Source organism: Annulohypoxylon maeteangense (assembly GCF_022496945.1).
Source record: "Annulohypoxylon maeteangense strain CBS 123835 unplaced genomic scaffold GGS22scaffold_2, whole genome shotgun sequence".
Lineage (NCBI taxonomy): Eukaryota > Fungi > Ascomycota > Sordariomycetes > Xylariales > Hypoxylaceae > Annulohypoxylon > Annulohypoxylon maeteangense.
In genome coordinates, this window is record NW_025953249.1 from 2,433,824 (window position 1) to 2,461,242 (window position 27,419).

General features: G+C 46.5%; 5 protein-coding genes across 5 annotated transcripts; 1 reads left to right on the plus strand and 4 right to left on the minus strand.

Moving 5' to 3' along the window:
- Window positions 1–179: 179 nt before the first annotated feature.
- On the minus strand, window positions 180–2,010 carry GGS22DRAFT_69187 (terpenoid synthase). The gene is made up of 9 exons (XM_047967814.1): window positions 1,972–2,010; window positions 1,594–1,887; window positions 1,477–1,542; window positions 1,163–1,419; window positions 944–1,100; window positions 802–891; window positions 709–742; window positions 399–625; window positions 180–333 (listed from the first exon to the last, which is right to left on the minus strand). The coding sequence occupies exons 2-9, from the start codon at window positions 1,746–1,748 to the stop codon at window positions 264–266; spliced, it is 1,056 nt and encodes a 351-aa protein (XP_047823089.1). The 5' UTR covers window positions 1,749–1,887; window positions 1,972–2,010; the 3' UTR covers window positions 180–263.
- Window positions 2,011–3,326: 1,316 nt separating this feature from the next.
- On the minus strand, window positions 3,327–7,165 carry GGS22DRAFT_69216 (RNA polymerase II mediator complex subunit Sin4). The gene is made up of 10 exons (XM_047967815.1): window positions 6,903–7,165; window positions 6,649–6,851; window positions 6,237–6,591; window positions 5,915–6,179; window positions 5,412–5,857; window positions 5,142–5,361; window positions 4,974–5,090; window positions 4,804–4,917; window positions 4,462–4,743; window positions 3,327–4,386 (listed from the first exon to the last, which is right to left on the minus strand). The coding sequence occupies exons 2-10, from the start codon at window positions 6,828–6,830 to the stop codon at window positions 3,401–3,403; spliced, it is 2,967 nt and encodes a 988-aa protein (XP_047823090.1). The 5' UTR covers window positions 6,831–6,851; window positions 6,903–7,165; the 3' UTR covers window positions 3,327–3,400.
- Window positions 7,166–8,165: 1,000 nt separating this feature from the next.
- GGS22DRAFT_153517 (DHS-like NAD/FAD-binding domain-containing protein) lies at window positions 8,166–11,288 on the plus strand. The gene is made up of 2 exons (XM_047959861.1): window positions 8,166–9,166; window positions 9,241–11,288. Exons 1-2 carry the CDS (start codon window positions 8,734–8,736, stop codon window positions 10,713–10,715), a joined length of 1,908 nt encoding a protein of 635 aa, XP_047823091.1. The 5' UTR covers window positions 8,166–8,733; the 3' UTR covers window positions 10,716–11,288.
- A 245-nt stretch (window positions 11,289–11,533) lies between these two features.
- GGS22DRAFT_153519 (P-loop containing nucleoside triphosphate hydrolase protein) lies at window positions 11,534–17,554 on the minus strand (the record flags this gene model as incomplete). Its single annotated transcript, XM_047959862.1, has 6 exons — window positions 17,439–17,554; window positions 16,558–17,004; window positions 16,479–16,505; window positions 16,321–16,417; window positions 12,278–16,247; window positions 11,534–12,228 (listed from the first exon to the last, which is right to left on the minus strand). Coding segments are annotated over exons 2-6 (4,733 nt in total), but the record flags the coding sequence as incomplete, so codon positions are not given.
- A 6,003-nt stretch (window positions 17,555–23,557) lies between these two features.
- On the minus strand, window positions 23,558–26,955 carry GGS22DRAFT_153524 (uncharacterized protein). The gene is made up of 6 exons (XM_047959863.1): window positions 26,638–26,955; window positions 26,430–26,578; window positions 25,338–26,379; window positions 25,162–25,278; window positions 24,306–25,109; window positions 23,558–24,252 (listed from the first exon to the last, which is right to left on the minus strand). Exons 1-6 carry the CDS (start codon window positions 26,779–26,781, stop codon window positions 24,097–24,099), a joined length of 2,412 nt encoding a protein of 803 aa, XP_047823093.1. The 5' UTR covers window positions 26,782–26,955; the 3' UTR covers window positions 23,558–24,096.
- Window positions 26,956–27,419: the final 464 nt, after the last annotated feature.

Below are 27,419 nucleotides of genomic sequence, written 5' to 3' on the forward strand. Positions count from 1 at the left end.
GAATGTGTGATACTTCATTTACTTCACTTGAGTGGTTCTGCGCTGACATATATGGAGTGTGTTGCGGTTTGTTTGAACACACCCATCTCTATTGAATCTCAAAACTATTGCACAGGACACGTGTATAATAAGACATCCGCCCCAATTGACCCGATTGTTTCTCCCCGATTTATAATATCTATATCCGACGCTCATAAGGATCTCGTAAGTCATAACACCCTCGATGGGACAAGAAGGCAAGTGCACGGCAGCTTGTTCAACAATCACAAAGTCAGTTCGATCCGTCCGTCGTCTGTCATGAACTGGCTGACTCCATAGCGCTTTGATTGCAAGCTGATAAAAATATTCATTAGCACACCACAGCAAAAAAGGGGGTTGTTTCCAAGGCTTGAACAAACCTCCACTCCAAGTTCCCCGTGTTTACCGTCCTTAGTACGTAGAGAATCTTCGATACGGCATCCACCTCCTCAGGGGTCAAGGGAAATTCCGATAGTATCGTATTTGCCACACGGTCGAACTCTTCGACTAGGATCCTTAGGTGAGCGACCGACATCTGCACCGCTGCGTCAAGGTTGTCGACTTGTTGATAGAGTATAGCTACGGAGCTTAATACGCTTCCCGCTTTCTGCCAGTGGTATGTTAGTACGCTATGCACCTACGTACTAGGTACTAGGTCCTGGGTGCTGAAGAAAGATAATCATGGCTTACCATCTCCTTCTTGAACGATATCAAGTCATTTACACTGGTGATGCGTCAGTGTCCTATCCCAGTATTGGTAGAGATATATATTGAACGCCTTACATGGAATTTATTATGATAGTAGTCATCCATAGGGTCTCGTACGCCGTTGAAGAGGCCAGTTGAAGGGGAAGCTTGGCTTGGGCCGCGTATCTAGTTATATGTTAGCACCCCTATCTTAGAATAGGTATCGTCAATTACGTACTCTGTGAAGCCGAGCAATGCGCCCATACCACTTGTCAGTATCCTTACTTCCCAGTACCTCTTCAGACTAGGTAGTCTATCGCTCAGATCTGCCTCTGCCTCAAGTCGCGTTGCATCGATGTATCGGTCGAAATGACCCATGAGGGTCTTCCGTTGCTCTAACACCGCACTCGGAGCATTAGTTGTTGGTCCAAGTAGCTTGTAGAAACCAAGAAGTTACCTTCGTCATAGTTTGCACACGTTTCCGCAGCAATGCCCTCAAAACTGCGGACTAGGGGATTAGAGGGTATCGAGTCTTCCTCTCCCGGTTGAGTTAGGCCGAGGGAATGACGTATGAAGGCTTTAGTCACTCTGCGAAGATCTTCGGCGGCGTTTGGGTCCGGGGTGAGCTTCTCGACAAGATCGTCCCAATAGCCAAACCAGATAATGTGTTCGATCAAGGTTCGGTATTTCTCCTTAGATGCTGATGGCCACCATCTTCTAGATGTCAGCCTTTTCCTCAGACTCAAGGTAAATATGACAATAACAACTAACCTTGCTGCAAGTAAGGCCGGGTTCATGTTGGTGAATGCTTTGCGAGCTTCCTCTCCCATAGGTTGCCTAGAGGGGGTTAATAAATCTAGAAGACACGTATAAGGGGCTCCGTCGTACATAGCAAGTCGCTTGTCAATCATTTCTTTCATCGTCTCGTAATTCTCATTCTGTCCAGAGGGCCAATGTGAGAATATCGGACGCATATCTGGTATAGAAAGCCTCTGGCCCTTCAGCTTCTTTACCAGAAGTTCTTTTTCGGTGTAGTTGTACATCGTTGCAAGAATTACAGAAGAACTCTTGAATAAGGGTTGTAAGTTTACATATGAGGATAGGCAGGTCCATGATGAGGATATTCGACAGCGATGACTGATACTTATAACAACCTTGGGATTTTGGAAGAGCCGTGGGAAACTGTATCGTAAAGTGAGATGATTGATAACGATCCTGGTGTGAAAGACTGCACAATTACTAACTAACACAACAGCTTAGACATACACGAGCTGAAATATGCATAAGTAGTTATTTAACTACTCCTATTCCTTCTTGCAAGCGATACTAGATCGACCAAATTTTGAATACAGGCCAATGGAAAAGGTAGTGACAGATACGCGGCCCACATCGTTTCTAACGCTCGTCAAACTTGGTTAGGCTCTCGACTTTGATCCTGTCAAATAACTAAGTCCGGGTGTGGTCGGAGTGACGAACACATCATTCAGCGGATTAAATAGCGAATATGTAGGTATGTGGCGTCCAATGAAGCTCAAGTAATGATACTATGCTATTGCCATTGGTGAAATAGATCGAGATATTCAGCTTTTCTCGTCATTATCCATGTATACCTAGTCGACTCATGGTTGCGACGATGGCGATACTATTTCGATAGGTGGAAACTAGGCCCTTCTAGATGACTTGACTGGGACAAACTTAGGGCCAGCCGCAACCATTCCCACGTAACGTCGGTACGGATCCGAGCGAGTTATCGGCATCGGATAAGTACCTCCCGCATATTCGGTCCCTTACCGCAAACGATGACTGTCCGAGACATCTGTACGCACGCCACATTCACACTTCCCTGCCATAAGATGATGCCGTAAGATACGAACCTGCAGTAAGAACCTGCCGTAAAATTTCGTGCAGGCGGCATACCTGGCAGGTATGCGCGTCGAAATATCATTCCATAATCATCATCGGCTCGGCCGATGAGAAATTTACCTAGTAGGTACCTAGCTTATAAATAGGTACCTACCATCTTTTGACTGGCGTGTAAGCCAAAGAGTTGATAATCCTCGGGTTTGTAAGAGTATCCAGACAACCACTTGAATACCAATTCAGTGGCAGTCTGATTCGATGTTCTAGACAAAATTTTCCAGATCGATGCAGGAAACTCCGGACTTGATATTCGATTACGAAGCTGTAGCCCTCATAACTGCTGCAGGAGAAATTAGAGTCAATCATATAAGCCACCGAGTACATGTTCAGCCATCATCGAACACACCGGTATTTTAATATGATAAGTTCGAAAAGAAAGTAGAGAATATAGCGCTAGAGGCGGTGACTGCTCAATCTCGATTTGTCTTCACGAAAAACTGAGTAGTCGTGTATCTAATGGTGCACAACATACATAACACGGGATGAGTAGGTACCTTATAGAGTGTAAATATCAATTGCTCATCCTTATTCAATGACTTGAAAATGATTGGTATACGCTATGTATGGGACGCCTTGCTTACCATCCATATGAAAATCAAGTTTTCAATCGCATTTGCATGCGGCTAGTACTGATGTTTAGGACAATGAACCAGAAGCATATCCAAATCCAAACCCCCCAAAGCCCAAACCCTAAAGTTGTCGTGGGAGAAGAATGATATTGAAGACGGTGCGCCATATGCACTGCCTAGTATTTCTCCCACATCAGTGGGTATTCCTAATTATGTCTTGCTTCTTCTGGCGTCATAATAGCCATTCGCCCACCGCAGCAACATTGAAACTGCTGGCGAAGCAGGAATGACAGACCCGGTTTGCTGTTAATGAAAGGGAGGTCCTCCATCACACTCGCACAACGCGCACATACCCTCCAGGCAATCTGGCTTTTGTTGTTGTTCCCGGAAACACGACTTGCTTTCCTCGAGATTTCTACTCTCTTGAAGAGATCCACCCGGGTGCCCCTGGTCCTCCTTCTTTCTAGCGTACGAGGCCCATCGTTAATCTCAAGGATTGAGTAATCGGCAAAATACAACTTTGCAACATCGGAGCGCGCTCTAAACTCCTTTAGATCTTTATTGAAAAACCTATCCACGACGGAGACAAAAAATGGCGGGGGCGCTTGCAGAAGAAGCATGCTAAGCTCACAGTGTTGGCGTCCACGGGCGATGGCTTCTTGAGACGCGTCAGATTTAGGTGCATTCGACTGGTTGTTAGCCCTAGGTTGCTCCCCGAGAACCGCAAGCGCGCTGGTGTAAGCCGACCGTATATCAGTACCTAGGCCGGTGAGAAGCTTGTCGAATTCATCAGCCTTTATGAGCGACGACGACGTATATTGACGTATCCTCTGGTATGCGGTATATAATGCCGCATGGGCAGTAGCACGAGGGTCAGGAGCCGTGTTCGAATTGTTATTTGCGTTGGACTTCTCCCGAGTTTCGTACCAACTAATAGCTCGGGTCGAGAACGAATCAAGAAGTGTTATTCGGCGACACACGGCCGAGAGTAGACCGCGCGTCGCCGAACATAGAACTAGATGCAATGCAATTTCGTTCTGCGACTGTAGGTACATCATCATAGGTACCGTCTGAGTATGCTTTAGGAGACCCATAAACTTGGCATCGTCAAAGAGGCAGAACAGTGAGTCCGATAGCCAGCAAAGTAAGTCAGTTGCCCACTTCACGCAGCCTGCCAATGCATTGACGACGTCTAAATAGTCATGTTTAGTACGTAGAACATCTTTTAGGGGTGGAATATTGGTTAGAAGGAAGGAGGTGAACATACCAGGCTCGTCGAGAGGGTTCATAGTGGTCTTGTTCATGTTTATGGTATTGCTCGACAGAGTAATCATGATCACTATATTGCGGAGGTTCAGAGCTAGCATGGCTAGCTTTCCCCAGGGTTGTCGGGGTTGGAAGTTGCCTCTCCATCCGAGGTAGTTGCTGACACTGAGGAACATTTGCAAGATACCATTCTTGATTAGATGATCATGAGGAGCATCCTCCGTATAATCGACAGTAATTTTCATCATCTGTACCATGGCTTTTACCCAATCGATTGCAAAAGCTAGGTTGGTGTCAGTTGAATGCTTCTCGCAACTGAAACGAATAAAATGAAATATCTTACCATCTTTGCTGGCAAACTTCCTAGCTACTGCTAGAATGTCATCGATATTCGTATTAACCGTGGCAGCTTGGGCTGTCGATATTGTGAAGCTAGCAACCAGGGCGGAAACTTGACCTGGAGATGTGTAAGCTCATACATATCTGGGATGTGCTTATGTGATAGATACATACTGTCGGTTATAGATTCTATATCTGATAGAGTATAGTTTATGCTATTCCATTTCACCTGGCCATCTTCGCATAATTGGACCAACGAGAAATTCGTTGGGGAAAGGGCCATTTGAAGACCTAGATCATCGATTAGATCCAGTAAAAGAAGGCCCAGGGAATGGCACTTACATGACGGCTCTCCACTTTGTGAGAAACCAACATCGAGTATAGAGTTGATACGATCTAGGTTAGGCTCACGGTATAACTCGGCCATGGTGAACCGGTCTCGATAATCCACACTGCCGTCGTTGTAACCGATGCATAAAACCTTCCCGAAATTAATTAGAGTGACCCCGATGATGATCTTATGAACTACGACAGAGTCTAGCTTCCTAAGTCTACTACCGTGCTAAAACGTATATTAGTTTAAAGGCTTGCATAGTGATTCATAACTCATACCGGTGGCGTCGACCCGACACTATTTCTCCTAGCTCCTAATTGCTCAAAGGCGGAATGGAGTGATTGTTGCTGATCTGGTAAGAGTTCCCAGCGGTCTATGATGCTTTGGATTTCTTGTTCGTAAGGGGAATTCTGTTCGGGTATGATTGATCGTACTGTCAGTATAACTGCTGGTGACCACTCCTTCGTCGATGTATTGTGTATGGAAGGTAGCATTTCAACATGGGTAATCTTTGATATGGATGCATCAAGGTGTGAATTACTATAGCTTGGTTGGAACCAGCTAGTAATTGCGACATGCCTCTTCAACAGTGTTGGATTCAGCATTTGACTCCCAGCGGGGACATTTTGGGTGCCGTCGGGCTTGGGGACGTTCCAGTTGACAACAACTTGGACAACACGTAGCTGCTTGGACGCAGTTGCCATGCCGATCATGAGTGTGTTAGCTACAGCGATTAGTGAACTATACTCTGGACATACATTGTCGTATTTAATTAACTTACTCTTATCGGAACATACTGCGGCGTGGGTGATCAAATCATCTGCAGTTGTGACATTCTCGAGCTCTAGAGTCGTCTCCTCAACTTTTCCATTATTCTGACCCCAAAACATTTTAAATATGCCGGATGTGGTAATAGAGATTAGCGCAGATTTGTTGGGATGAGGATGCCATGGGCCAGTGTTGAGGATAGGGGACATCTGGAAATTGTAATTGTTTCCATTGCCGTTCCGGACAGCTGGGGCATAAGATGGCGTATACGGGGGTGTCTAGTATCGAGTAAGCATATGACATGATAGCCAGATTTAAAGTATATCAGAACGCACTCTCGATTTTGTGACTTGTAAATTTTGCAGCCAAAAGGTACCGACGATAGCCTGTGCATCATCGATAGAATCGCTGTCCCATTTCCGAGTCAATGTTGGGCGGTTTAGATTTCCGTTGAAGTTGAGTATGAGAACTCTCCCAGCAGCATCTATAACTGCGAGTTCCGAGTTGATGGGTCCCCAACTGAGATGAACGAGGGGGCCTCCTGGAAGGGCTGCCCATGGTGAGATGATATTGGGCTCACTTAAGGCAAAGGTGGCATCCTTCTCATTAGCCTGGATGTATCGTAATTCTAGCGCTTGGCCATTAGGTGAAATAGAAGCAATAGTCCCTCCTTTGGACCAGGAGATTCCCCTTTAAAATGAATTAGCGGCTGACTTAACATAATGGTAGGGGGGAATGAGTTCGTACTGGCAGCAACCTCGTTGGCGGAGGTCATCTAATCTTTGTCGTAATCGTTTGCTGGCTGGCCGTGTTGGGAGGGAGAGGGCGGCCGCATCGCCAAATAAGTCATCGACGTCTTCTAAATCCACCTGCATTGCATCTCCACCCATGGGATTTTCTAAAATGAGAGGCATCTTGCCAGAAGTCATTTAGAAACTTAATCGGAAGACCTAAGTTCCGGGTAAGATTTAAGAAATTTAAAGATTAGAAGAAACACTGGCCTTTAGCGTACCTAGCTAGTATGTAGTATGGGTAGTAAGCTCTGCTTGAATGTTGATAATGAGTTAATCGTTGGTTGGCATACTAGTAACAATCCTAGGACCAGGCTTGGACCTTGGACATATAAACGTCTCTTCGTTGCGAAGGTACAAAAGCCAGATGATATTTCTGGATATTATATACCTATCTAGTTATTATAAGACGTATTGGGAATAAGTGAAATAGAAAATTGATTCAAAATTGATCTTCATTCGCATTGTGTTAGTTTGTTTGAAGTTGAGTTGAATAAGTGAATAACGCACTGATACTGAACAGTGTCTGAACGGAGTTGAAGCTTTCTTACTCATCATGTGGGTCATAATCGCTTCGTAAGGGGGGTGCGGGTCTCATGCAGCAATTACGTATTGAAGCCAAACTTAGATTTAGACGAGGCTTGAAAGGTAGAATGCTACATTTCAACCTTAAAAGCGGAGAATTCTGTGGCTTGTTCAGCCTCAAATTGAGAATGAGCCACGTTCTCAGGTGCTTATCCCTGGCAACCACGGAGCAACCAGAATTAAAACTCTCCTATTTTCTTCGGTCGCAAACGGGATAATGCCGTACCCAATCATTCTTAGCCTACCTAATCGAATTGTTCTGACCTAAGAAGTCTGTTCAGGTTTCAGCATCTACGTTTAGTAAAGTATCTGGTGATGAATCAAGCCAATTCAGGCGATGAGGGCGGATGCAGCACCATGGCAAACAAAGACCGTCGCATATGAGGGACCGCCTTAATCTACACTTCCAAACAAAGTTATTATCCACCTGAACATACTCGAGGAAAAATCTGCCCGCACACGTCAAATGACATAACCTGGAATATCTAACAATGGTATGCAGCATATTGATGAGTTCTTCAATGTTTTATCTCTGAATATCTAGCATCGAAATAATCTAGTTGTGATGTGTACTTGCCTTTTTGAAAAAGATGGGTGAGAGGCGGCTTATGGCTGAATTGTCGGTGGACAGAGTTGTCTTATTTAAAGACGGCAAATACAACTCCAAATCACTTTTCATACCAAAGAAAGTTTAAACAAATCACATGTGCCTAGTTATATTTTGACATGAATTCTTTCTTTCCTGTTTCTCCAGAGCGACTATCGAATTAGGGTTAGTGCGGGAGGAGACGGTAAGGAATTATTATAAACAACGGATACCTACCAACTCTCCAAAGTATGAGGAGAAGCCCTAGAATTATTAAAGTTAAGACTATTCATAGTCATCATCACACAGCCTAACTTTGCCTGACTTGTGCTGCGTTGTTGGCCGACTAAGCGAACCCGAAAGAGGAGGGAAGAGGAGCCTTGCCGTTCGCTATTGCCCATTGCCCTGCGTTGTCTGTTACCTCACGGGTACCCCCTTCTCCAACCTCCCGGGAGAACCCCCGAGTTTTTCCATCTCACTTCGTCCTTACAACCTCCAATCTCCGCCATTTCATAACCGGTCCGGACATCTTGCGCACACGAATTGATCGCAACGACGACGTGATAAGTGCACAGTTTTTGAAAATTTGCTATCGCCGACAGCACGGCGCGAGAGTCTATAGGATTTAGAGTTGTGCTTTACGTTTATAAATCGGGTTTATTGGCTTCGGCATAACGCGATGATATAGCACCTTGGGTTCTTTCCTATTCCGAATCGTCGCAATATAACAAGTCCTCGCGGCCGTATCACCCCTGCCTCGACTGAAGTACTTTCTTCCAAATACAATTGACAGGCGCCTTCCTTGGTTCCTTCTTATTATCCTTTGGAAGATTTGCTCTTTCCCATAATTCAGATCGAAGACCCACCGACATGGATATGGATACTTCATCAATCTCATCGGCGTCAGATCTTTCTGACCCTCCCTCTTCCAATCCACCTTCTTCACCTCTTTCAGTTCTCTCTAGATCTCCCTCAATATCACCAAGGACATCGCTTTCTTACAATACAAGCCGCCTACCCTCTCCACCTTCAACAATAACTTCCCCAGGAAGCGCGTCACCAATGAAGTCCTCCGATCAAGTGTCGGTCGAGAACGAGATTACGGTGAATCCAGATGGCCCACCGCCCGCTAAGCGACGACGCGTCGAGCGCAAACCGCGTACCACCGAATATCTCGATCTAAAAGCAGCATCACAGCAGAGCGAGAAGGACGAGAAGTTGCTGGAACAACTAACTGGCGCTCTGCGCAAGAAGAAGAAGATTGTGGTTATTGCCGGTGCCGGAATGTCCGTATCTGCAGGAAGTACGTATTTACAGGTGTTTTTGCTTTTCTCTTAGCTTTTCCTTCAGCTCACGTGCTAATTTCTATTCTCCTAGTTCCCGATTTCCGATCTTCGAAGGGTTTATTCGCGACTTTACCTAAAGAACACGGTCTAAAAGGTTCCGGAAAGCACCTATTCGACGCGTCTGTCTACAAACATGATTCTACAACCTCATCATTCCACACTATGGTTCGGGATCTATCGCATCTTACGAGGAATGCGAAGCCTACCCGGTTCCACCATCTGATCGCCTCACTTGCTAAAGAAGGCCGCCTACTGCGCCTCTACACACAGAATGTTGACGGCCTCGACACGTCTATGCCGCCTCTTTCCACAACAGTTCCGTTGAACACCAAAGGTCCGTGGCCCAAGACTATTCAGCTCCATGGCGGCCTAGGCAAGATGGTATGCTCCAAATGTAGCGAGATCAGCGACTTCGACGACTCGCTTTTCGAGGGTCCGGAGGCACCTCTCTGTAAGGGATGTGAGGAGACTGACAACGTGCGTACCTCTCACGCTGGGAAGCGTAGTCACGGAATCGGACGATTGCGACCGCGAATGGTTCTTTACAACGAGTATAACCCCGACGAGGAATCCATTGCCAATGTTGTTCGAGCCGATATTCGAGCCCGGCCTGACGCCATCATCGTCGTCGGTACCAGCATGAAAATCCCCGGTGTGCGTAATATGGTCAAGGATATGTGCCGTGTGACGAGAGAGCGCAAGGATGGTGTTACGGCCTGGATTAATCTGGATCCTGAACCTACCGGCGCCGACCTGAAGAACTGCTGGGATCTAGTCGTGAAGGGAAAGTGTGACGATGTTGCCTCCCTGGTCCATCTGCCCCGCTACGACGCAAGCGTTGATGAAGCTGTAGTCATTGACGAGAAGATGTATGAGGATACTGTCCGCGGCGTCAAGCTCGAGGTGGAAATCCGAAAGACCGAAGGCATCTCTGTCAAGAAAGAGTCACGTGACAGTTCACCACTTGAGGCGAAACCGCAATTGGCCGACAACGTTCAGGGCATGCCTACGCCATCTGCTAGTCCCAAGGCACGGGCAGCCTTGCCTACGATCAAGATCAAGACACAACCAAAACAGAGCAAGCTCGCATTCTCCGGTCTCAACTCGTCGAATTCATCTACGAATACCACAACAGGACGCAAGGACGCTAAGAAGGCAACCCAGCGTAAGCCCAAGCAGAGCAAGAAGGCAGAGCCGAAGCCTCCTAAAGCTACGATCAGCAAGACTTTCAAAGCTACCAAGGCAACTACGGCTGCCCCATCCAAGATCCCCGCAAAGCGCGAGTTCGAATTGGAACCCGAACCAGTTCTTTCTCCTCGATCTGTCATGCGCGAGGAGTTCTCACTGCGTCCTCGAAGCAAGGCTGCTGGAGACGACACCGTACCTCAGAAGGGCATTGAGATTGCACCGCCTACTACTCCTCCTCAGCAGCCTGCACGTCTGTCGCTTGCCGGCACTATCTCGCCTACATCGAAGCCCCGAGGTTTCGCGTCCTTGATCGATTAGTTGGAACTCAAGAACCCCAGTATATAGGCCTGTCCTCATTATTTCCCTGTACATAAAACATTACACGAGGTCATCTATTCACGCAGGAAGAGGAATGTCAAAGATAAATCTTTCGGAGCATTAGAGGTTTTCCGGGGTCCGCATTTCCTTTGTTCCATTGCATTCTCGCATGATCAGCACGTATGGGACGAAACGTGCGTCGCGTTATCTATTTCCTAGGGCGGCGAAAAAAATCCGCATCATTCCGGACGCGGCTCAAGTCCGTCGGTTCATATCTTGCTTCCTCTCACGGCGGGCAGAGGAAAGCACAGAGGCAATGGCGTTTGATACCTAGAAATGAGCTGTATGGTTATAGCTAAACATCTTTATAATGGCCCGGTTTCGGTATGAAAATACTTGACATATCATATACCTGGTACGGGGACAAAGACCGGAAAACCCCGAATATCACAGCAAGTTGATGCAGAAGAGAATCGGTTGTTCTTGCCAACGGCTCTTAATGTCTCTCGGGTGAGAGGAGAGTCCGTTGCTTGCCCGTAAAATGCAGAATAATCGAAATATGAATGATCTTGAGATCTACTTTTTACATGCCGTTGATACGTGAATATGAGATTCAATATCCTGCGTGACTTGTAAAAATCAGCAGTATTCTCGCGCCATGTGACAAGTCTACCTAGTCATATCTTGCACTCTAACTAAGTAGCCGAAGTAAGCATGTCATATTACCCATGTCACGTGTTCAAAGACAAACGTAGGTAATCAGGGTGAAAACCTTGAAATTGGGAGCAGAAGGGCTTAGATAATTCATAATTTCCATTAGTTGAGTAGTAGTTGGCAGTAAGAAACTACTATCTAACTATCGCAAAGTTTCGTCACGATACTCCATCTGCGAATATGCAATGAGTAAACACGATATAGTCCCCATGAGACTTCTCCCTCTGATGAGCATGATCTTTGTTTGCATGCCTTGGGGTTTACATTCATTTAAAATAATGTTGTTCCTACTCAGCTATTCTCAACTCCCCTAGAGCGTTCTAATCGTGGCTGGGATCAGAGCTTCTGCGGATATAGACGAGGGAGAGATTTAGCCATTCCGACCATAGAACTCCCGGTCTCCTGTAACGTTGATGCTTTTTGTTGGGTATGATTGCGTCGACTCCAACCTCGCCTGTCTAAGATGCCAACCCGTGACGCCATACGATGCAATAAAATGTGATGGTCAATTAGTTGTTATGCCCTATCATCCACCATGTCTGACCAACTGGGGATGAGAGCTTTTTGGTGGTTCCCCTAGCTAGCGGCCCTCGACTCGCTACGGTGACCTCCGTTAGTAATAGCCGTGCCGGTGCTCTTGGGCTTCTGGACATCTCCGTTCTTCTCCCCTTCCTTCAATTGTATACTCAATTGCTGGTAAAGTGCTGATAACCGCGGTCCAGTCATCTTATTATCCTTCTCCTTCTCCGGCTTACCGGTCTGTTTTTCAGACCCCGGGATTCTCTTCGATATAAATCGCCTATGCCATGGTTAGTTTTCATTCATGCAAATTTCCCGACTCAACGTACCATAATTTTGGCTTCAGCTCCTCTAGCTGCTCGAGCGACAAAGCTGAAGTCTTGTTAAGTCCTTCAATAAAATCGCCGATTGCGGTTATCTCGGATTTTAGGACCTTAGCCCTAGCTTTGGCAACGGGGATATTTGCCTTAGTGCATGCTTCCACCTTCTCAACATGAGACCATATCGGCTGCATAAGAGCTTCGATGACGGGAGCATTTCGTTCATCATCTTCATCATCGTCGCTTGCTTGTCGTTGGAGATTATCAGATCTGCGAAGTTCCTCTACTCGACGATGTTTGTGTCGACGATCATCTACTTCACCACTATGCTTTCGCTTCGCATCGGGTCTTGGCGTGCTGCTGTCTCCGATACTGCTACGAGAACGGTGGTGGTCTCCACGAGAATGAGAGCGATCATGATCTCTCTCCCGGTGCGACGACTTCTTTAAGCTCTGGGGAGCAGGCGAGGCTGACACAGATCCTCCTTTTTCTGGGCGCCTATGGCCATTAGGTGTCGCATGACCACTCTTTTTGTTGTTACGATGATGGTTCTCAACGATCTTGTGAGCGTTGACATCATCAGAATGAATCGAGATGAGGACCGACAATAGGTACTCTGCGCGGCGTACCAGGTGGACGGCCCCAGGAGCTTTGGCACCCTTGCTCTCACCGTGCTCTCGTTCTTGTTTCTTCTCGATACGATGTTCCTCTAAGAAAAACTTGTCCACCATACCGAGGTCTTTGTCGTCGCGAATCTGAGCCCAGGCACCAAAACCATATCTATCAATACCAACGAGGAGCATGCCATCTTCTCTAGCACCCCACTCACAGCTATAATGTGCCGCCTTCGTGGCATCCGGAAGCCGAAACGTTCGGAAGTCCGGTAGTTCTCGAATGACGCGCCGCAGAAGACGTAGCTGAGGCGGACGGTCAATGATTGTCTCGGCGTTGATCTTCTTAACTTCGCCAAAATCGAACATGACAGCCTTGATGTCCTTTTTCGTGAGCTTTTTCTTGGTTTGCTGTTCCTGGACTCTTATCTCGTCATTATTCTTCTCTACAGCTTCGCGAGACATCCTGACGAGATCATGAAGTAGTCCACCTATAAAGTCACGATCGCGATCACTCAGGCGAGCATCACGCAACAATTCCTCAGGACGGTCTTCAATGAAGCCATATCGCATGAAAGCCCGAATAAGGTTACGAGTCTCCTTCTCGTTGAGCGGTCGTCGGGGATCAGAGAGCATAGCCCGCTGCTCCTCCAGGCGTTCCTGCTTCAACTGTTCGCGTTCTCGTTTCTTGGCGATGCGTTCGGCTCTCTCGGTGTCGCCATTAGGCCTGGAACTTTTCAGTGCGGCTCGTCGCGGGGCACTGGCCTCTAATTCCTTCGCAAGGTATTCGTCTTCCTTCTTTTTATCTTCATCGGCCCTGATAGCTGCCAGCTGTTCCGCCGGTATAATCTGATCCCAGTCAAGAGCAAGATCATCCACCTTGACATCAGTGTACTGCATGAAATTGTCCCAGTCGATACCGCCAGTACTGAGGTTCATCTTATCATCTATCTTAGTCTTCGTGACCTCGGCATTTTCCAAGATGGAGTCAATATCGAGTTGTTCCAGCCTCTCCTGGTTACCGGACTGCTCAAACATCTTCTGGGATCGCATCTTTAATACCCATTGGATGTCATCCGCCGATTTGGCTTCGTCGATCCTAACACCCTTCTGTCTGAACTCTTCCCTGAACGCCTTTCCGTCGTCCGTAACTCCGGCCTGGATAGCCAGATACTCAAGTAGCAACTTGTTCCGGGCACGCTCGAGGACTTCCTCTTCAATGGTCTCTTTAGAAACAAGGCGATAGACGGTAACAGGTTTCTTCTGACCAATTCGATGAGCTCTAGCCATGGCTTGAAGGTCGGCCTGGGGGTTCCAGTCCGAGTCAAAGATAATGACAGTATCCGCAGTCATGAGGTTGATGCCTAATCCACCAGCTCTTGTTGAGAGCAAGAAGCAAAAATCAGAACTCTCTTCAGCATTGAAGTGATTGATCGCCAAACGTCTCGGCCCAGCGCCAATGGTACCGTCAAGTCGCTGGAACTGATACCCACGCAATCGAAGATAATCGCCAAGAATGTCCAGTACCCTCACCATCTGACTGAAAATCAAAACGCGATGATTATCCTTCTTGAGCTTGGCAAGAAGCTGGTCAAGAAGCATCATTTTGCCACTGCTAGCAATGAGACCCTTGATTTGATCTTCGCGTCGTTCGCTACCGTTGAGGACCTTTTCTTCGGCACCAGGAAACATGTAAGGGTGATTGCTAACCTTCTTCAGCTCCATAACAATGTTCAACAGAGATGACTTTTGGCCATTGTTTCCCTCATTGAGAGCCGCATAATTCCTCGTCAGGATGTTTTTATAGTATTCGAGTTGAACATCTGAGAGTTCTACACGAATAATCTTCTCGGTCTTTGGTGGAAGGTCTGATTCGACGGTTTCCTTGGTTCTTCGCAAGATGAAGGGCGCAATTGCAGCATGAAGGTCCTGAAGTTTTGTTTGGGCATCTGCGGCCGCAAGCGTGTCTAGGTCTTCGTCTATATGAACCTTTCCGGGATTTAAGAAGTCGAGAAGCGAAGATAACTCGGCCAAGTTATTCTGAATAGGTGTACCGGTGATCAGAACCTTAGAAGGGGCGCCAAAGCTCAAGAGTTCAGAGTACAACTTTGAGTCCTTATTCTTTAAACGATGGGCCTCATCAACAGCCAATGCTTGCCACTTAATGCTTCTCAAGAAGTCTGTGTCCGCCAGGATATATTCGTAGGAAGTCACAAGGACATTGAACTTGTGCTTCTTAGGATTCCCATTGAACATAAGCTCATGCTCTCGTATAGTATTTCGTGCGTCGGCATTTCCAAGGTAGACAACATAGTTTAGATCAGGAGACCATAAGTTGAATGTGTCACACCAGGCTGGTATGACACTCAAAGGCGCAACAACTAGGAAAGGGCCTTCCTGCTTGCGCTCATTGCGAAGCCAGCTCAAGAAGGAGACAGTTTGAACCGTCTTACCAAGACCCATTTCATCAGCGAGGATGACATTGTTTGCCCGACACCAGTTAAGACACAGAAAGTTCAATCCCGTGAGCTGGAATCCTCTTAGCTCGCCGTTCTTGATATAGCTAGGCTGCTTGTCAAGCTTCAGAAACTTGCTTCGGGTCGAAGGGTTGGACTCATATTTGTCCGAGGTCCATGATCTTGATTGTCGGTCGAGGAATTGTTCAATCTTGTCTTCGGCCATAGCACTAATAGTGGAGGCATCCTCCCATGTGCAATGCTCATAAGTCAGACCCTTCCACTTGACGAAATACTCTCTCCCTTCCTCACCGCTTCGTTGCGTAACCACGCGTTCTACTTTGGTGTAATCTTCCAAAGCATCGTGGTCTCGTTCCTTGTCGAGCATGTATTGCTCTCGGGTCTCAGGAGGGATGTCATCACCGCCATACTTGAGATCAATCTCGTACTCGATCGTTCGTTTGTAGTAGTTCTCGAGTTTACGAACGCCACGATACCCGCGAAGGGTCTCTAAGGTATCCCACGTATTATGGAGGTATGATTTGCCCTGCCATTTTATATTGTACTCGAAGTCGTCTCTGGTTGCGTCTGCCATTAGCTCGTCACCGTCTCGAACACGATGACCGACAACCTTCTCGATGTACATAGAATCTTCGGTGAGCTCTTCACCTCCCCAGTAATTGGGTGTAAGCTCAGACTCGTCTTCGTCATCAATATCGCTTTCATGATAAGTCTGAACTTGCTGAGCGGCTCGTCTGTTAGACCAACGCTTCTCGGCATACAGCAAAGACTGCGGTTGAGATTGTTGCCGACGAGCTTTCTTAATTAAAGTTCGAGCACGAGCTCCGCCATAGGTATCGGAGTCGGAATCGGCAGCAGGAGTTTGTCTTGCGGGAGTTCCTCGTTTAGAAGCTACGAATTAGAGTACATTAGTACAAGAAACAAAAAATACCGTCAGATTCTAAGCATCTCGAAGACAACTTACACTGTCGGGAGATCTGCTCCGCGCGAGGCTTCTTCGTTCGACGGTTGGTAGGAACGACATCAGAATCAGATTCATCACCTTCTTCATCAGACTCAACCTTTAAACAATGCTGTCAGCAACATAGCTAATACAAACCAACTTCTAGATCATATACTTACGAGTTTGGCCTGCTTCGTAGGGCGAGACTAATAAGAGGTCAGCCAGCAGAACTTTGTAATGGCAATTGAATTGACATACGCTTCTTCGCAATCCATAGAGCTCAGGATTCTCTCGTATGTAATCATCTTCGTCTGCAGTAGCTTTTCGCTTAGGAGCACGGTGGGAGCTGTTGGAAGTCGATGTCTCATCATGATGCGCGTCACTCTGTGATGGAGCTGGGCTATCTTCCATATCAAAGTCGGCATCATCCGAGGCATTATTCGGCTCGTCATTATCGCTTGACTCGGCACCACCTTGTGAATCTAGGTCTTGTTCGACATCTCGGGAGAGTTGATTATTGACGGGTGAAGAAGAGGAAGATGCTCGAGGTGCGGTATTATCATTAACGTCTGACAGGTCGCTCTCACTAGCACGATCATCAAAGTCCATTCTCGTAGCTGATCTCGTCTCGGGCGACGTGTGACCGTTGACGGAACTTGGCTCCGGTGAGCTCGACATGATGATATTGGACACCTCGGTCCGCTACTGTGATGGCAAGGTTAGCAGATTTTTCAACACGAAAAGGCTACACATATGAGATCGATGGACAGCGCTAGAAATGGCGATCAAAACAACGCAATAAACAGCTATTAAACACGCGAAATGGGTCTGACAATAGATCTGGCGCATATCAAGTGATGGTTTGATGAAGGCAAGGCTGATAGATGATGGAGAAGGAATTGCGGTCGATCGGTGTTGACGTGACGGGCGAGGAGACCTCAACGCGTCGGACAAACCGAGAACAACGGATTCCATCTAGATATTAGCATCGGAGAAGCTTAAAAGCAGTGAAAGAAGCGATAACAAGGTCGCGTGTGCAAATCTTCGAGATGGATTCGATGTCAAATACACAGGCGAGTGACAGAACGTAGGGATGTCCAGCAGCAGTATTTGCGCGGGAACAGAAACTAAATACTTACGTATCATCAACTTCAGCAATCTAGGGAATAAAAAGAAACAATATGACACCTTATTATGGAGTTGATGATGTTCGGGTGCGGCCCCGTATGCTGCGTGTTGTGGGAATGGATGTGAGAAACTGTCGGAAATCGACCTGAAGAATTGGTGGTCGGGGAACATTGAAAGTGGACGGAGGGTGGGAGGTACCTACCTTGCCAGCTTTGAAAACGCTAGTCTGTTTCCGAGCTAGCGCCCCCAAGCCACAGACCACAAACCACTCGCGCCACAAAGTCTGTGCCAAGTGCTTTACTGCTGTTCGTCACTGAGCACTGAGCACTGGCACTAACTAGATACATAATTTGTGAAGGCAACTACGAAGGTACATAAATACTTCTAAGTTCAATATTTCATATAAGTTTTCGGATTTATATCTAAGGTTGTTGCTCAGTCAGTATGAATTGTCTACTTAGTTAGTCAACTGGTGTTAGTTACCGTATAATTGTATCTGTATTGTATGCAATAGTCCGACACCGCAAATGTACCTTCAGTGTTCGTTCAACAAACCCCAAATCAAGCCAGGTGGATTTCCTGCGCCTCTTTTCCCCGGGCAAATCCCGGATCGGCTAAGATTGGCCGCTCGAACGCCTTGGTCACCCTGACTTCGTATCATACAGCAACCTTTTTCAAGGCAATCACTTTCTTATTTGTTCAAAATAATTATACAATATGAGTTTAGACACAGCATATCTAACATCTATTGACAGAAACTTTCTTAAACTCATGAGTCACTAATGGAAGTCGCGTGGGAAACATTCATAAATGGCTTATTGCAGTGGATGCGTCGTCGATTAACCAGCCACCTGGTCATTAACAAGGTTCTCATAAAGGCCTAACAATTCAACTCGGACGTGTTGAGGCTCCAGCGCTTCTACATAGTGCCTGGCTAAGATAAGTCTTACATATCGAACTTGGAATAAAAGCATAGTCGAAGTTTATTGAATTTACCTTTAAGAGTGTGACCAGCACGAGGCATTTATTAGTCTTTAATCTTTGTAGTAATTATAAGATGAGGAAAAGTTAGTTCAACCTTGGAGCCTTACTCACTTCTAATCGAGTAGTTAGGAACCGTGTAGAGTAACTAATTGCTTACATTATACATTATAGGTACCTAGGTATGTACAAGATTCGGAAATGTTAGAATATGGCATATAATGCGTTTAGCTTACTGAAACCATAGCTATAATCTTATAGCCTCATTGCGCTGGAAAGCACTTAGTTTTGAGAGGCTCGTTCACATGCGTTTCTAACTTTGTACGGCATAAAGTGGCTTCAATATATGATGTATTCAAGCTAGTAAACTCGGTAAGATGATGAGTAATATTTGAGAAGCGGTAAGTACCTACTTGAGTGAGATCTTTGCAGAAAAGCGCATTATCTTGAATGATGACAAGGAAGTCAAAATCTGAAATCTTACATGATAATTGTCATGTCATGGGACTGATCCGCAAGTTTAATGGTTTCATACATGCCGATTGAGCCAAACCATCAAAAGACAAGAATCACAAATCGGATAACTTGCAATTTATTATAGCTAGTCCGTAACAATAATTTCACTTCCTACCTAATTTTGAACTCCCCCTCTCGATGCTATCATAGAGCAACTAGAAATTGGTCCATATTCTATAGTCCTTCAGATTTCACCTTACAGCAGATATCTCTATTATAAAAATCTAGTGATATGTGCAGCAGGAATTACGACTTTGTGATTTCATTCTCCACATACTCAACTCAAATGAGCTCTTTAATAGAGACATACATGATGGCGTTAGCGCCGGATTTAGATAGGTAGAGGGCCAGTTGAAAACAATTACTTAAAAGCATTGTAAACAGATTCTTCTGTTGCCCTGTGTCGGCTGAAGGTCCATTCTGTCATGACATGCAATACCTATCATGACAGTGTTCACCTAATACTTACCAAATCACAAATCTACCATGAATAACCAATAACTAGGTATAGTTAGAAGATGGAGGCGAGATATTGTATAATCGATTTAAATAACCTTATCGAGGATTATAGGTAAGTAGGTACCTAGGTAGGTAGGTGGTTATCCCTGAATGAGCTATGAGGTATCGTGGGTTGATATTAACTATTGAGGTTCACCCGAATAAAGGCAGCTAGGAATGGCGCGAAGCAACATCTCCACCTGAAGTCCGAGTAATACTACATAGTACCAATGCCCCTACTGGTCCATTAAGGAGGGTGAATGATTACTTCCGATTGGTTGGATCACTCGAGTCACATGAAGATTGGGGGAATTCAGTAGTTGTATTTTGATAATGCTATTGGGGCATGGGAAATCAGAAGCCCTACCACGAAAAGTCAGTAGGTCAAGGTATTCAATATTGTCTGCTATCCATTATTGATATTGATTGTAGTAGAGATGATAGGCAAGATGTTACGAATATGCCTATGCACTCTAGGGAGCGATGGATGATCTAGCTTTATAGAAAAAGAAATAAGTACGAGGAAGAGTTAGTGAAAGCCTCACTATAGGCCTACATATGTGGATAAAGGAAAGCTCTGCTAGTCAGAACCTGAAGATAACTAGGTACAGACCTAGTAGAGATGATTCAAAATCCAGGGTTGAGGCTCTTTGGGGAATGATAAGTGAGGTCACTCTTGGATTTGACAGGACTAAAAAGACTAGGGCGCTATTAGGCGCTAGCTACCTAGGGCTTCAGTGAATAGAACATGTGGCCAGTGCTTATTTTTATCTTAAGTACATGTTTCCACATCCTGAAATCAACCAATGGGAGAAGACTAGTTCATAATTTTTCACGCTCACAGTGGCTGACAGGTGACTAAGCCAGCAAATCACCCCTCATTGTCGTCTACCCTAATTTTAGTACCCCACCAAAACTTCGACTTTTACCAAGGCGCATTTCCAAGTTGGTCGCAACACTTTATTCTTCTATTTTTCTTGTCCTTGTTCTTTACATCGTCAGCATAGCTTCTCTGGTTACTTTGGTGGTAACCTCTTCTTCCTCCTCGTTCCTTTCTCTGGGATACTTTCAAGGAGCCGACCGTTACTTTTTTCACCATGGCTTCTAAGCTTACTCGGTATGTAATCGTGGGACTCGAAGCAAACTTCTTCCTGGTTGTGTGGGATATTAATTTCTTCATTTTAGTATCGCCATCGTGAACGATGACAAGGTACGTTGGCCAAAATCTGTCTTGCCCCCTTGACCAAAAAGAATGATATACTAACGCATGATACCCTTGTAGTGCAAGCCGAAGGTACCCATCTTGGAACTTAATTGAGAATTTCACAAAATTAATTACAATCAATAGAAATGTCGGCAAGAATGCAAGCGATCGTGCCCGGTATGATAATCTATTCCCTTTACTCCCTATGTTTGAGAGATACTTCCCTCAAATCTCGAAATCTAACCCCTATACTATTTAAGCTACTGGCCACTAATTGTTGAATTTGTAGGTCGTTCGTAGTGGAAAGCTTTGTATCGAAGTCAGCCCCGATTCGAAGATAGCATTCATTTCCGAAAGTCTGTGCATCGGATGTGGTATCTGCCCAAAGAAATGCCCATTTGATGCCATTACCATCATCAATCTGCCTACCAATCTCGAGACCCAAGTGACCCACCGATACTCCGCAAATAGCTTCAAGCTCCATCGACTACCTACCCCACGACCCGGCCAAGTTCTAGGACTCGTCGGTACCAACGGTATTGGAAAGAGTACGGCGTTGAAGATTCTCAGCGGCAAGCTCAAGCCTAACTTGGGCAAATATGAGAACCCCCCTGACTGGGAAGATGTTATTAAATACTTCAGGGGTTCTGAGCTGCAGAGTGAGTCGACCTCTATGATCCCACAAGAAAAAAAGCGAAATGATATACGCATTTGCTAACATATACATTAAGACTACTTTACCAAGGTCCTTGAGGATGATTTGAAGGCCGTTGTTAAGCCTCAGTATGTGGATCAGCTTCCTCGAGCTGTTAAGACCCCCAACAAAACCGTGAAGTTCCTCCTCGAGCATAGATCTGCCATGGGTAACATGGACGAAGTTCTTGATGTCCTGGAGCTCCGCCATATTCTTGACCGTGACGTCAATTTGCTTTCTGGTGGAGAGTTGCAGCGATTTGCCATCGGAACAGTTTGTGTCCAGAAGGCCGATGTTTACATGTTTGACGAGCCGTCCTCTTATCTGGATGTCAAACAACGTTTAGCCGCAGCGCGAATGATTCGCTCTCTCTTGGGTCCGGATAATTACGTTATTGTGGTTGAGCACGATTTGTCGGTTCTCGATTACCTCTCCGACTATATCTGTGTTCTCTATGGAAAACCCGCTGTCTATGGTGTTGTTACTCTTCCCCATTCCGTCCGTGAAGGTATCAACATCTTCCTTGATGGCCATATTCCTACCGAGAACTTGCGATTCCGTGAGGAGTCCTTGACTTTCCGCATCTCAGAGGGCACCGACGATTTCCAAGCTGACAAAGCCCGCGCCTTCACGTACCCCAAGATGGAAAAGACACTCGGCAATTTCAGACTTCGTATTGAAGAGGGAGACTTCACTGACTCCGAGATCCTCGTCATGATGGGAGAGAACGGTACTGGAAAGACGACTTTCTGTAGACTGCTAGCCGGTGCGCTCAAACCCGATAGCGCCAAGAAAGTCCCCGAGATGAGAATTAGCATGAAGCCGCAGACTATTACTCCTAAATTCGAAGGCACAGTCCGCCAGCTATTCTTCAAGAGAATTAAGCAAGCCTTCCTCTCGCCGCAGTTCCAGACAGATGTCGTTAAGCCTCTGAAGCTAGACGATTTCATTGACCAGGAAGTCAAGAATTTGTCGGGTGGTGAATTGCAACGTGTCGCCATCGTCATGGCCCTCGGCCTCCCCGCCGATATCTACTTGATTGACGAACCGTCAGCTTACTTGGATTCAGAGCAACGTATTATTGCAGCTCGTGTCATCAAACGCTTCATCATGCACGCCAAGAAAACTGCCTTCATTGTTGAGCACGATTTCATTATGGCAACGTATCTAGCGGATCGTGTTATTGTCTTTGACGGAAAGCCTGGTATCGACGCACACGCAAACAAGCCCGAGTCGCTGCTTACCGGATGTAACTCGTTCTTAAAGAACTTGGACGTCACCTTCCGACGAGACCCTACGAATTACAGACCTCGTATCAACAAACTGAACAGTCAGCTGGACCAAGAACAAAAGTTGACAGGCAACTACGTAAGCCCAATCAGATATTATTTTCTTACAAGTTACATCGCTAATATGATCTCTAGTTCTTCCTGGAAGAAGACAGCTCTTGAAACGGGCGCTGCATGGGGTAACGGCTACAATGATGGCCGTAATCACGATCAAAATATACCACCAGCATCGGGCACCGGCGTTTTAGGCGTTCAAAAGCAATATACTGCATGCCGAGAGAGCGGAGGCGCGCATGAATCGGCCGGCGTGGATGCGGAGGGTGGGGATGAGAGTGACGAGCCGGGCGGCTAATCACGGCTACGGCAGTCTATCCCCTGTTTGTCTGGTCCTGCAGGTAATGAATTCATGGAGCTCTCATGTTTGTTGAACAGATAGGAGTGCTCCTATAGTTGCAGCAATTCGTATTGCGTTGAAGAGAGACTATGGATTCGGCTACTGCAGATTGAGGGACAAACGGGCCAAGTGGGTGACTGTCGTTCACGTCATGTATGGCGGGCAATATTCCTGCTGCTGATGATTTCTGGGATTCTTAGTCCTAGGAGAGAGAGGATAGAATAGTCCGTATGACGATGTGGGCTTAGATTATACTAGAGTTTCTAGCCAAAAACAATATTTTCCGCGTGCGTTTGTGGTTTAACTTGAATGTGATTTGCTTATAAGATTATATCCTCGAGTGCTGGATAGCCCTGGAAGGTGATTATAAAATCTTCATTAGGCAGAGGATTCATCTCGATAATAATAATAAGTTTCGATTTACCGTCGTCATCATATGTAGCATCATGCTACACGATTCATTGGGTGGTATTACATTGTACCTAGTTCTTCTATACGTGGCTACGAAGTGTCAAAAAGCCCCTTTCACGTCTAGGCAAGAAGTTACGCAGGTATTAGAGTAGACAAAACATGTATTATTAGGCTATCTACCGGGGAGACTAACATTCTCTACTAAGGGCAGAGGAGGGATGGATGATACACACCGAGAACATATTCCGGAACGTCGTTTGCTTGGCCGAAATCTGACCTTTTCCCCCGCGAAGTCCTGCGTAATTGTGAGAAAACCCCTGGTTTTTTATGTGAAGAGAAATGACGATAAAATTGGCATCGATAAGCGGAACGTACAGCAAAACGTGGCCTTTTGCCCCTCGCCGGCGGCATCGTTGCGTAGGTGCGAAGTGTGCGATGGTAGGGTGGAAATCCGAGCTGCATCCAAGTGTCCCATGTCATCTGAACTCCAAGAAGAACCGTAGTCGGAAATTGACGCACGTACTTTTCAATTCTCGACTTGGCATAAGTCGAAATAAGATGGATGACCTTAGCCAAGGGACTACGACGATTTCGTATTTTCCCTTAAGAAGAACGGGGTTTGGAGGTTGTGGCAGGATATCTTGAGGCGTGACGCAGAATGCTGTGTAGACCGATTAAGTGACTAGTCCTCTTCAATCTCACCCTCCTCGCTTCCCGAATGTACACCGTTATCCTTTTCCTCCTTCGGAGGCGGTTGAACAACTGGCGGAGTCCTAGTTTTGTGACGAGTCTCACGATGGGGGGAACGCTCACGCGGTGTTCTCTCTCTTCTTAGTCTCTGTTATTAGCGTTAGTAGGATGAACCGAATTTTTTCCATTGAGGCGCCTGACCTTTGAGTCTCTAGAGTCGCGACGCTCAAGGTCGTCGTCATCATCAGCCCTCCGGCGTCGAGAAGAAGTCGGGCGTTCGTCGCCGTAAGGCAGTTCTTCAACGGGAGCTCTCTCGACCCGACGTCTATATTGTCGCTCGCGCTCCTCTTCGCGGTCCCGTCTTTCTCTTTCGTAATGGCTCGGCGGATCGTCACGTCGGGACCGAGGGGGGTATTCTCTATCCCGATCTCTATCCCGATCTCGTTCTCGATCTCGATCTCGCTCACGATCGCGCTCACGGTCACGGTCGCGGATATCACGGTCTCGGTAAGAATCCGATGGGCGACGGTCAGACAATAGACTCTCAGCCATACTGGACTTACGATAGTTCTTCTCGCGCTCGGCAATGGCCTTACGACGATCGGCTTCATATGCGTCGGGTTCTGGGCTCCGGCTATGACGTGAAGGTCGTGCGCGGTCACTGCGGTGAGAACGGTCACCTCTATCTCTATCTCGATACGTACCACGATCAGCACCACGATCAGGTGATCGCTCGCGACGTTTATGACGGTCCTTATCCTCATCCTCCCGGTCTCGTACTCGGCGAAGGACTTTCTCGAAGGCTCCACGGCGGGCATCTTCGGATTTAACAGCTTGGAATTCGGCCGCGCGAGCAAGACGAGGCCGAACTTTCTCCCAGGTGTCATCTGCAGCAATCGGCGGGTCCACATGCTTGATATAGGAGCGGAGGTCATCGACAGCCCTTCGCTGCTGGCGTTCGGTATGTCTGTCCTCATCAGAGCGTTTAGATTTCTTCTCTTGGAGCTACCTAGAGCGTTAGTAGTGAGACATGGTGGGCCGTGGGGGTTTAACATACCCGTTCAAAGATCAGCATAAGTATATCACCATCAATGTTAGCAGTGCGTCGATCATTCTTGAGTATAGTAGAGAACTCCTCAAAAGTAGTCTTAGGGGTGAACTCAAAACGGTTGTCCTAGATTCCAGATTAGCGGGCTGGTCTGAATGATCAAAGTTAGATGAGAAATGACTTACATCAAGCACATCAAGCACATCATTCCGAGTTGTACGCAGAGCGCGTTCCTCCTCTTCAACAACATCCCAAAATAAATCGAGAGGGCTAGATCCGGCTTGACCACAAACGGACTTAAATCGATCATCACTCTCAAGCAGGGGATATACTTGGCTCCATTTCGTCCCTGCCTTGATCTTACCGGCTCTGCGGAGCTCTTGGAGTAGGTCTGTGAATGCATCTCGTCGCTTTCGCTCGACTCGGAGCTTCTTATTCCTTTGATTCTGGCGCGTCTCGTTAAAGCTTCTCTCCAAGGCTTTGATATGGTTCTGAAAAGCAGTAAGGATATCAAAGTTGGTGAGAGTCTTATACTTCTCGTCATTTTGGAAGGGGGCAGTGGCTTTGAGGATATTCTGAGCTTCGGACCAGCGCGTGTAGGGTTCAAGATTCAGCTTAGGGAGAAGGTCGATGAGGCCATCCATAGCACTCTTGCGAAGGCTAGCTTGGCTTTCGACGTGACTTTTCTTAAGCTCCACAATATAATCCTCAAACAACTGACGTCGCTCATCTTCGTCACTGGTTGAGCGGAAGATGGTTTCGCCTTCTATGATAGGACGAGCTGTCTTCCAGCGTGTATAATGCTTGATTTCGGGGTGGCTCTTCAGCATAATGGCGAAATCGGCCCGGAGTTTTGCAAGTCTATCTTTGGCGCGCTCCTTGTCTTGAATAATCATATCTTGGCAATACTTCTCAAAAGCAGCTTTTCTGTCCCTTGGGTCCTTGATAGATCGATACTGAGGGTCCTTGATCGTTGCTCGCATAGTCTGTTCCCAGGTCCAGTCAGGCTGTACGCCGCTGCGGCGTAGCAATTTCGTAAACGCCGCCTCGGCTTCTTCAGGCGTCGCATATTCTGGCTCGTTGCTTGCAGGAACAAAAGCCTGGGCACGTAAGTCGCTACCATGTGTCAACTGACGCGACTCAGGGAAGGTCTCTCGGTATTCGCGATGGTGATCGTAGCCTGAGTTCGGTGGAAACGACGAGTTGGGAGTAAATGGCGTAGCAGACCTATATGAGAGTTAGATATAAGCATGTATGGTGCTTGCTAGGGTTCTTACGAGGGTGTCGATGGTGTAGCTTCGTGACCCAATGCCTTTCTATAAGCTTCTGGCATTTCCCAGGAACTCTGCTTCGTCTCTGTATTATACCAATACTTGCGACCACCTTCTGCAGTATATTCCTTCCACGGCTGGTTCGCCAAAGCGCGCTGTGAATTTCTGGTTAGTGCATTGTAGCGACATAGATATAATCAGGCGCGTAACCAACCTCGGCCTGTGACATCATTTCCTCTGGTTTGGTCCATTGCGTCGCCTTTGTGATGGTATTATAATAGTAAACGCGTCCATCAGGGCTTTTGTATTCCTGCCAGGGGTTGGCCTGGCCGTAATGGCTGTTGGTTCCGTTCATCATCACGATAGCTCCTGGGCGTGCTTCAGCTATTCTCTGCCTTTGAAAATGGTACCTTGTAAATCTATTTCTCCCATACGAGGGAGAAATATATGAAGGAAGTAGAAATTGCAGTGATCTGGAAAGTTTATTTGATTAGGGAAAGAATGATTGCTTCATTGATGAAGCAAAGTGAATGAAAGTTAGAAAATGACGAATTTTTTTTGGCTGCGGTCGGAGGAGGTCGGTGGTCGGTGGTCGGCAGGTGCGTTCACAGCCGTAGCTTTGATTACCTAATACTATTGGCGAACTGTGCCTATACCACTTAAGCATATAGAAGTTTAGGCAAATATTAATATGTTATGCATTAAACATAGCTAGCTTAATGGGTAGATACTTACGTAACCCTTCATCTAGTGCATATGATCTGTGCACAAGCTGATAGACTGTGATATGTATTTACCGTGAAAACCTCCTTGTCCATGGCAGCAATTAACATTTTGCTCCTATTCCCATATATTTGCATCTTCTCATTACCATATCTAATAGCAAAATGCACCAACTTCTTACGACGAATTTCTCCGGCAGTCAACGACAATGAATAATGGTCCAAGTGTTATATACCTCCCTTAATTTGTGGCGTGTCAGGCATTACTTGGAAA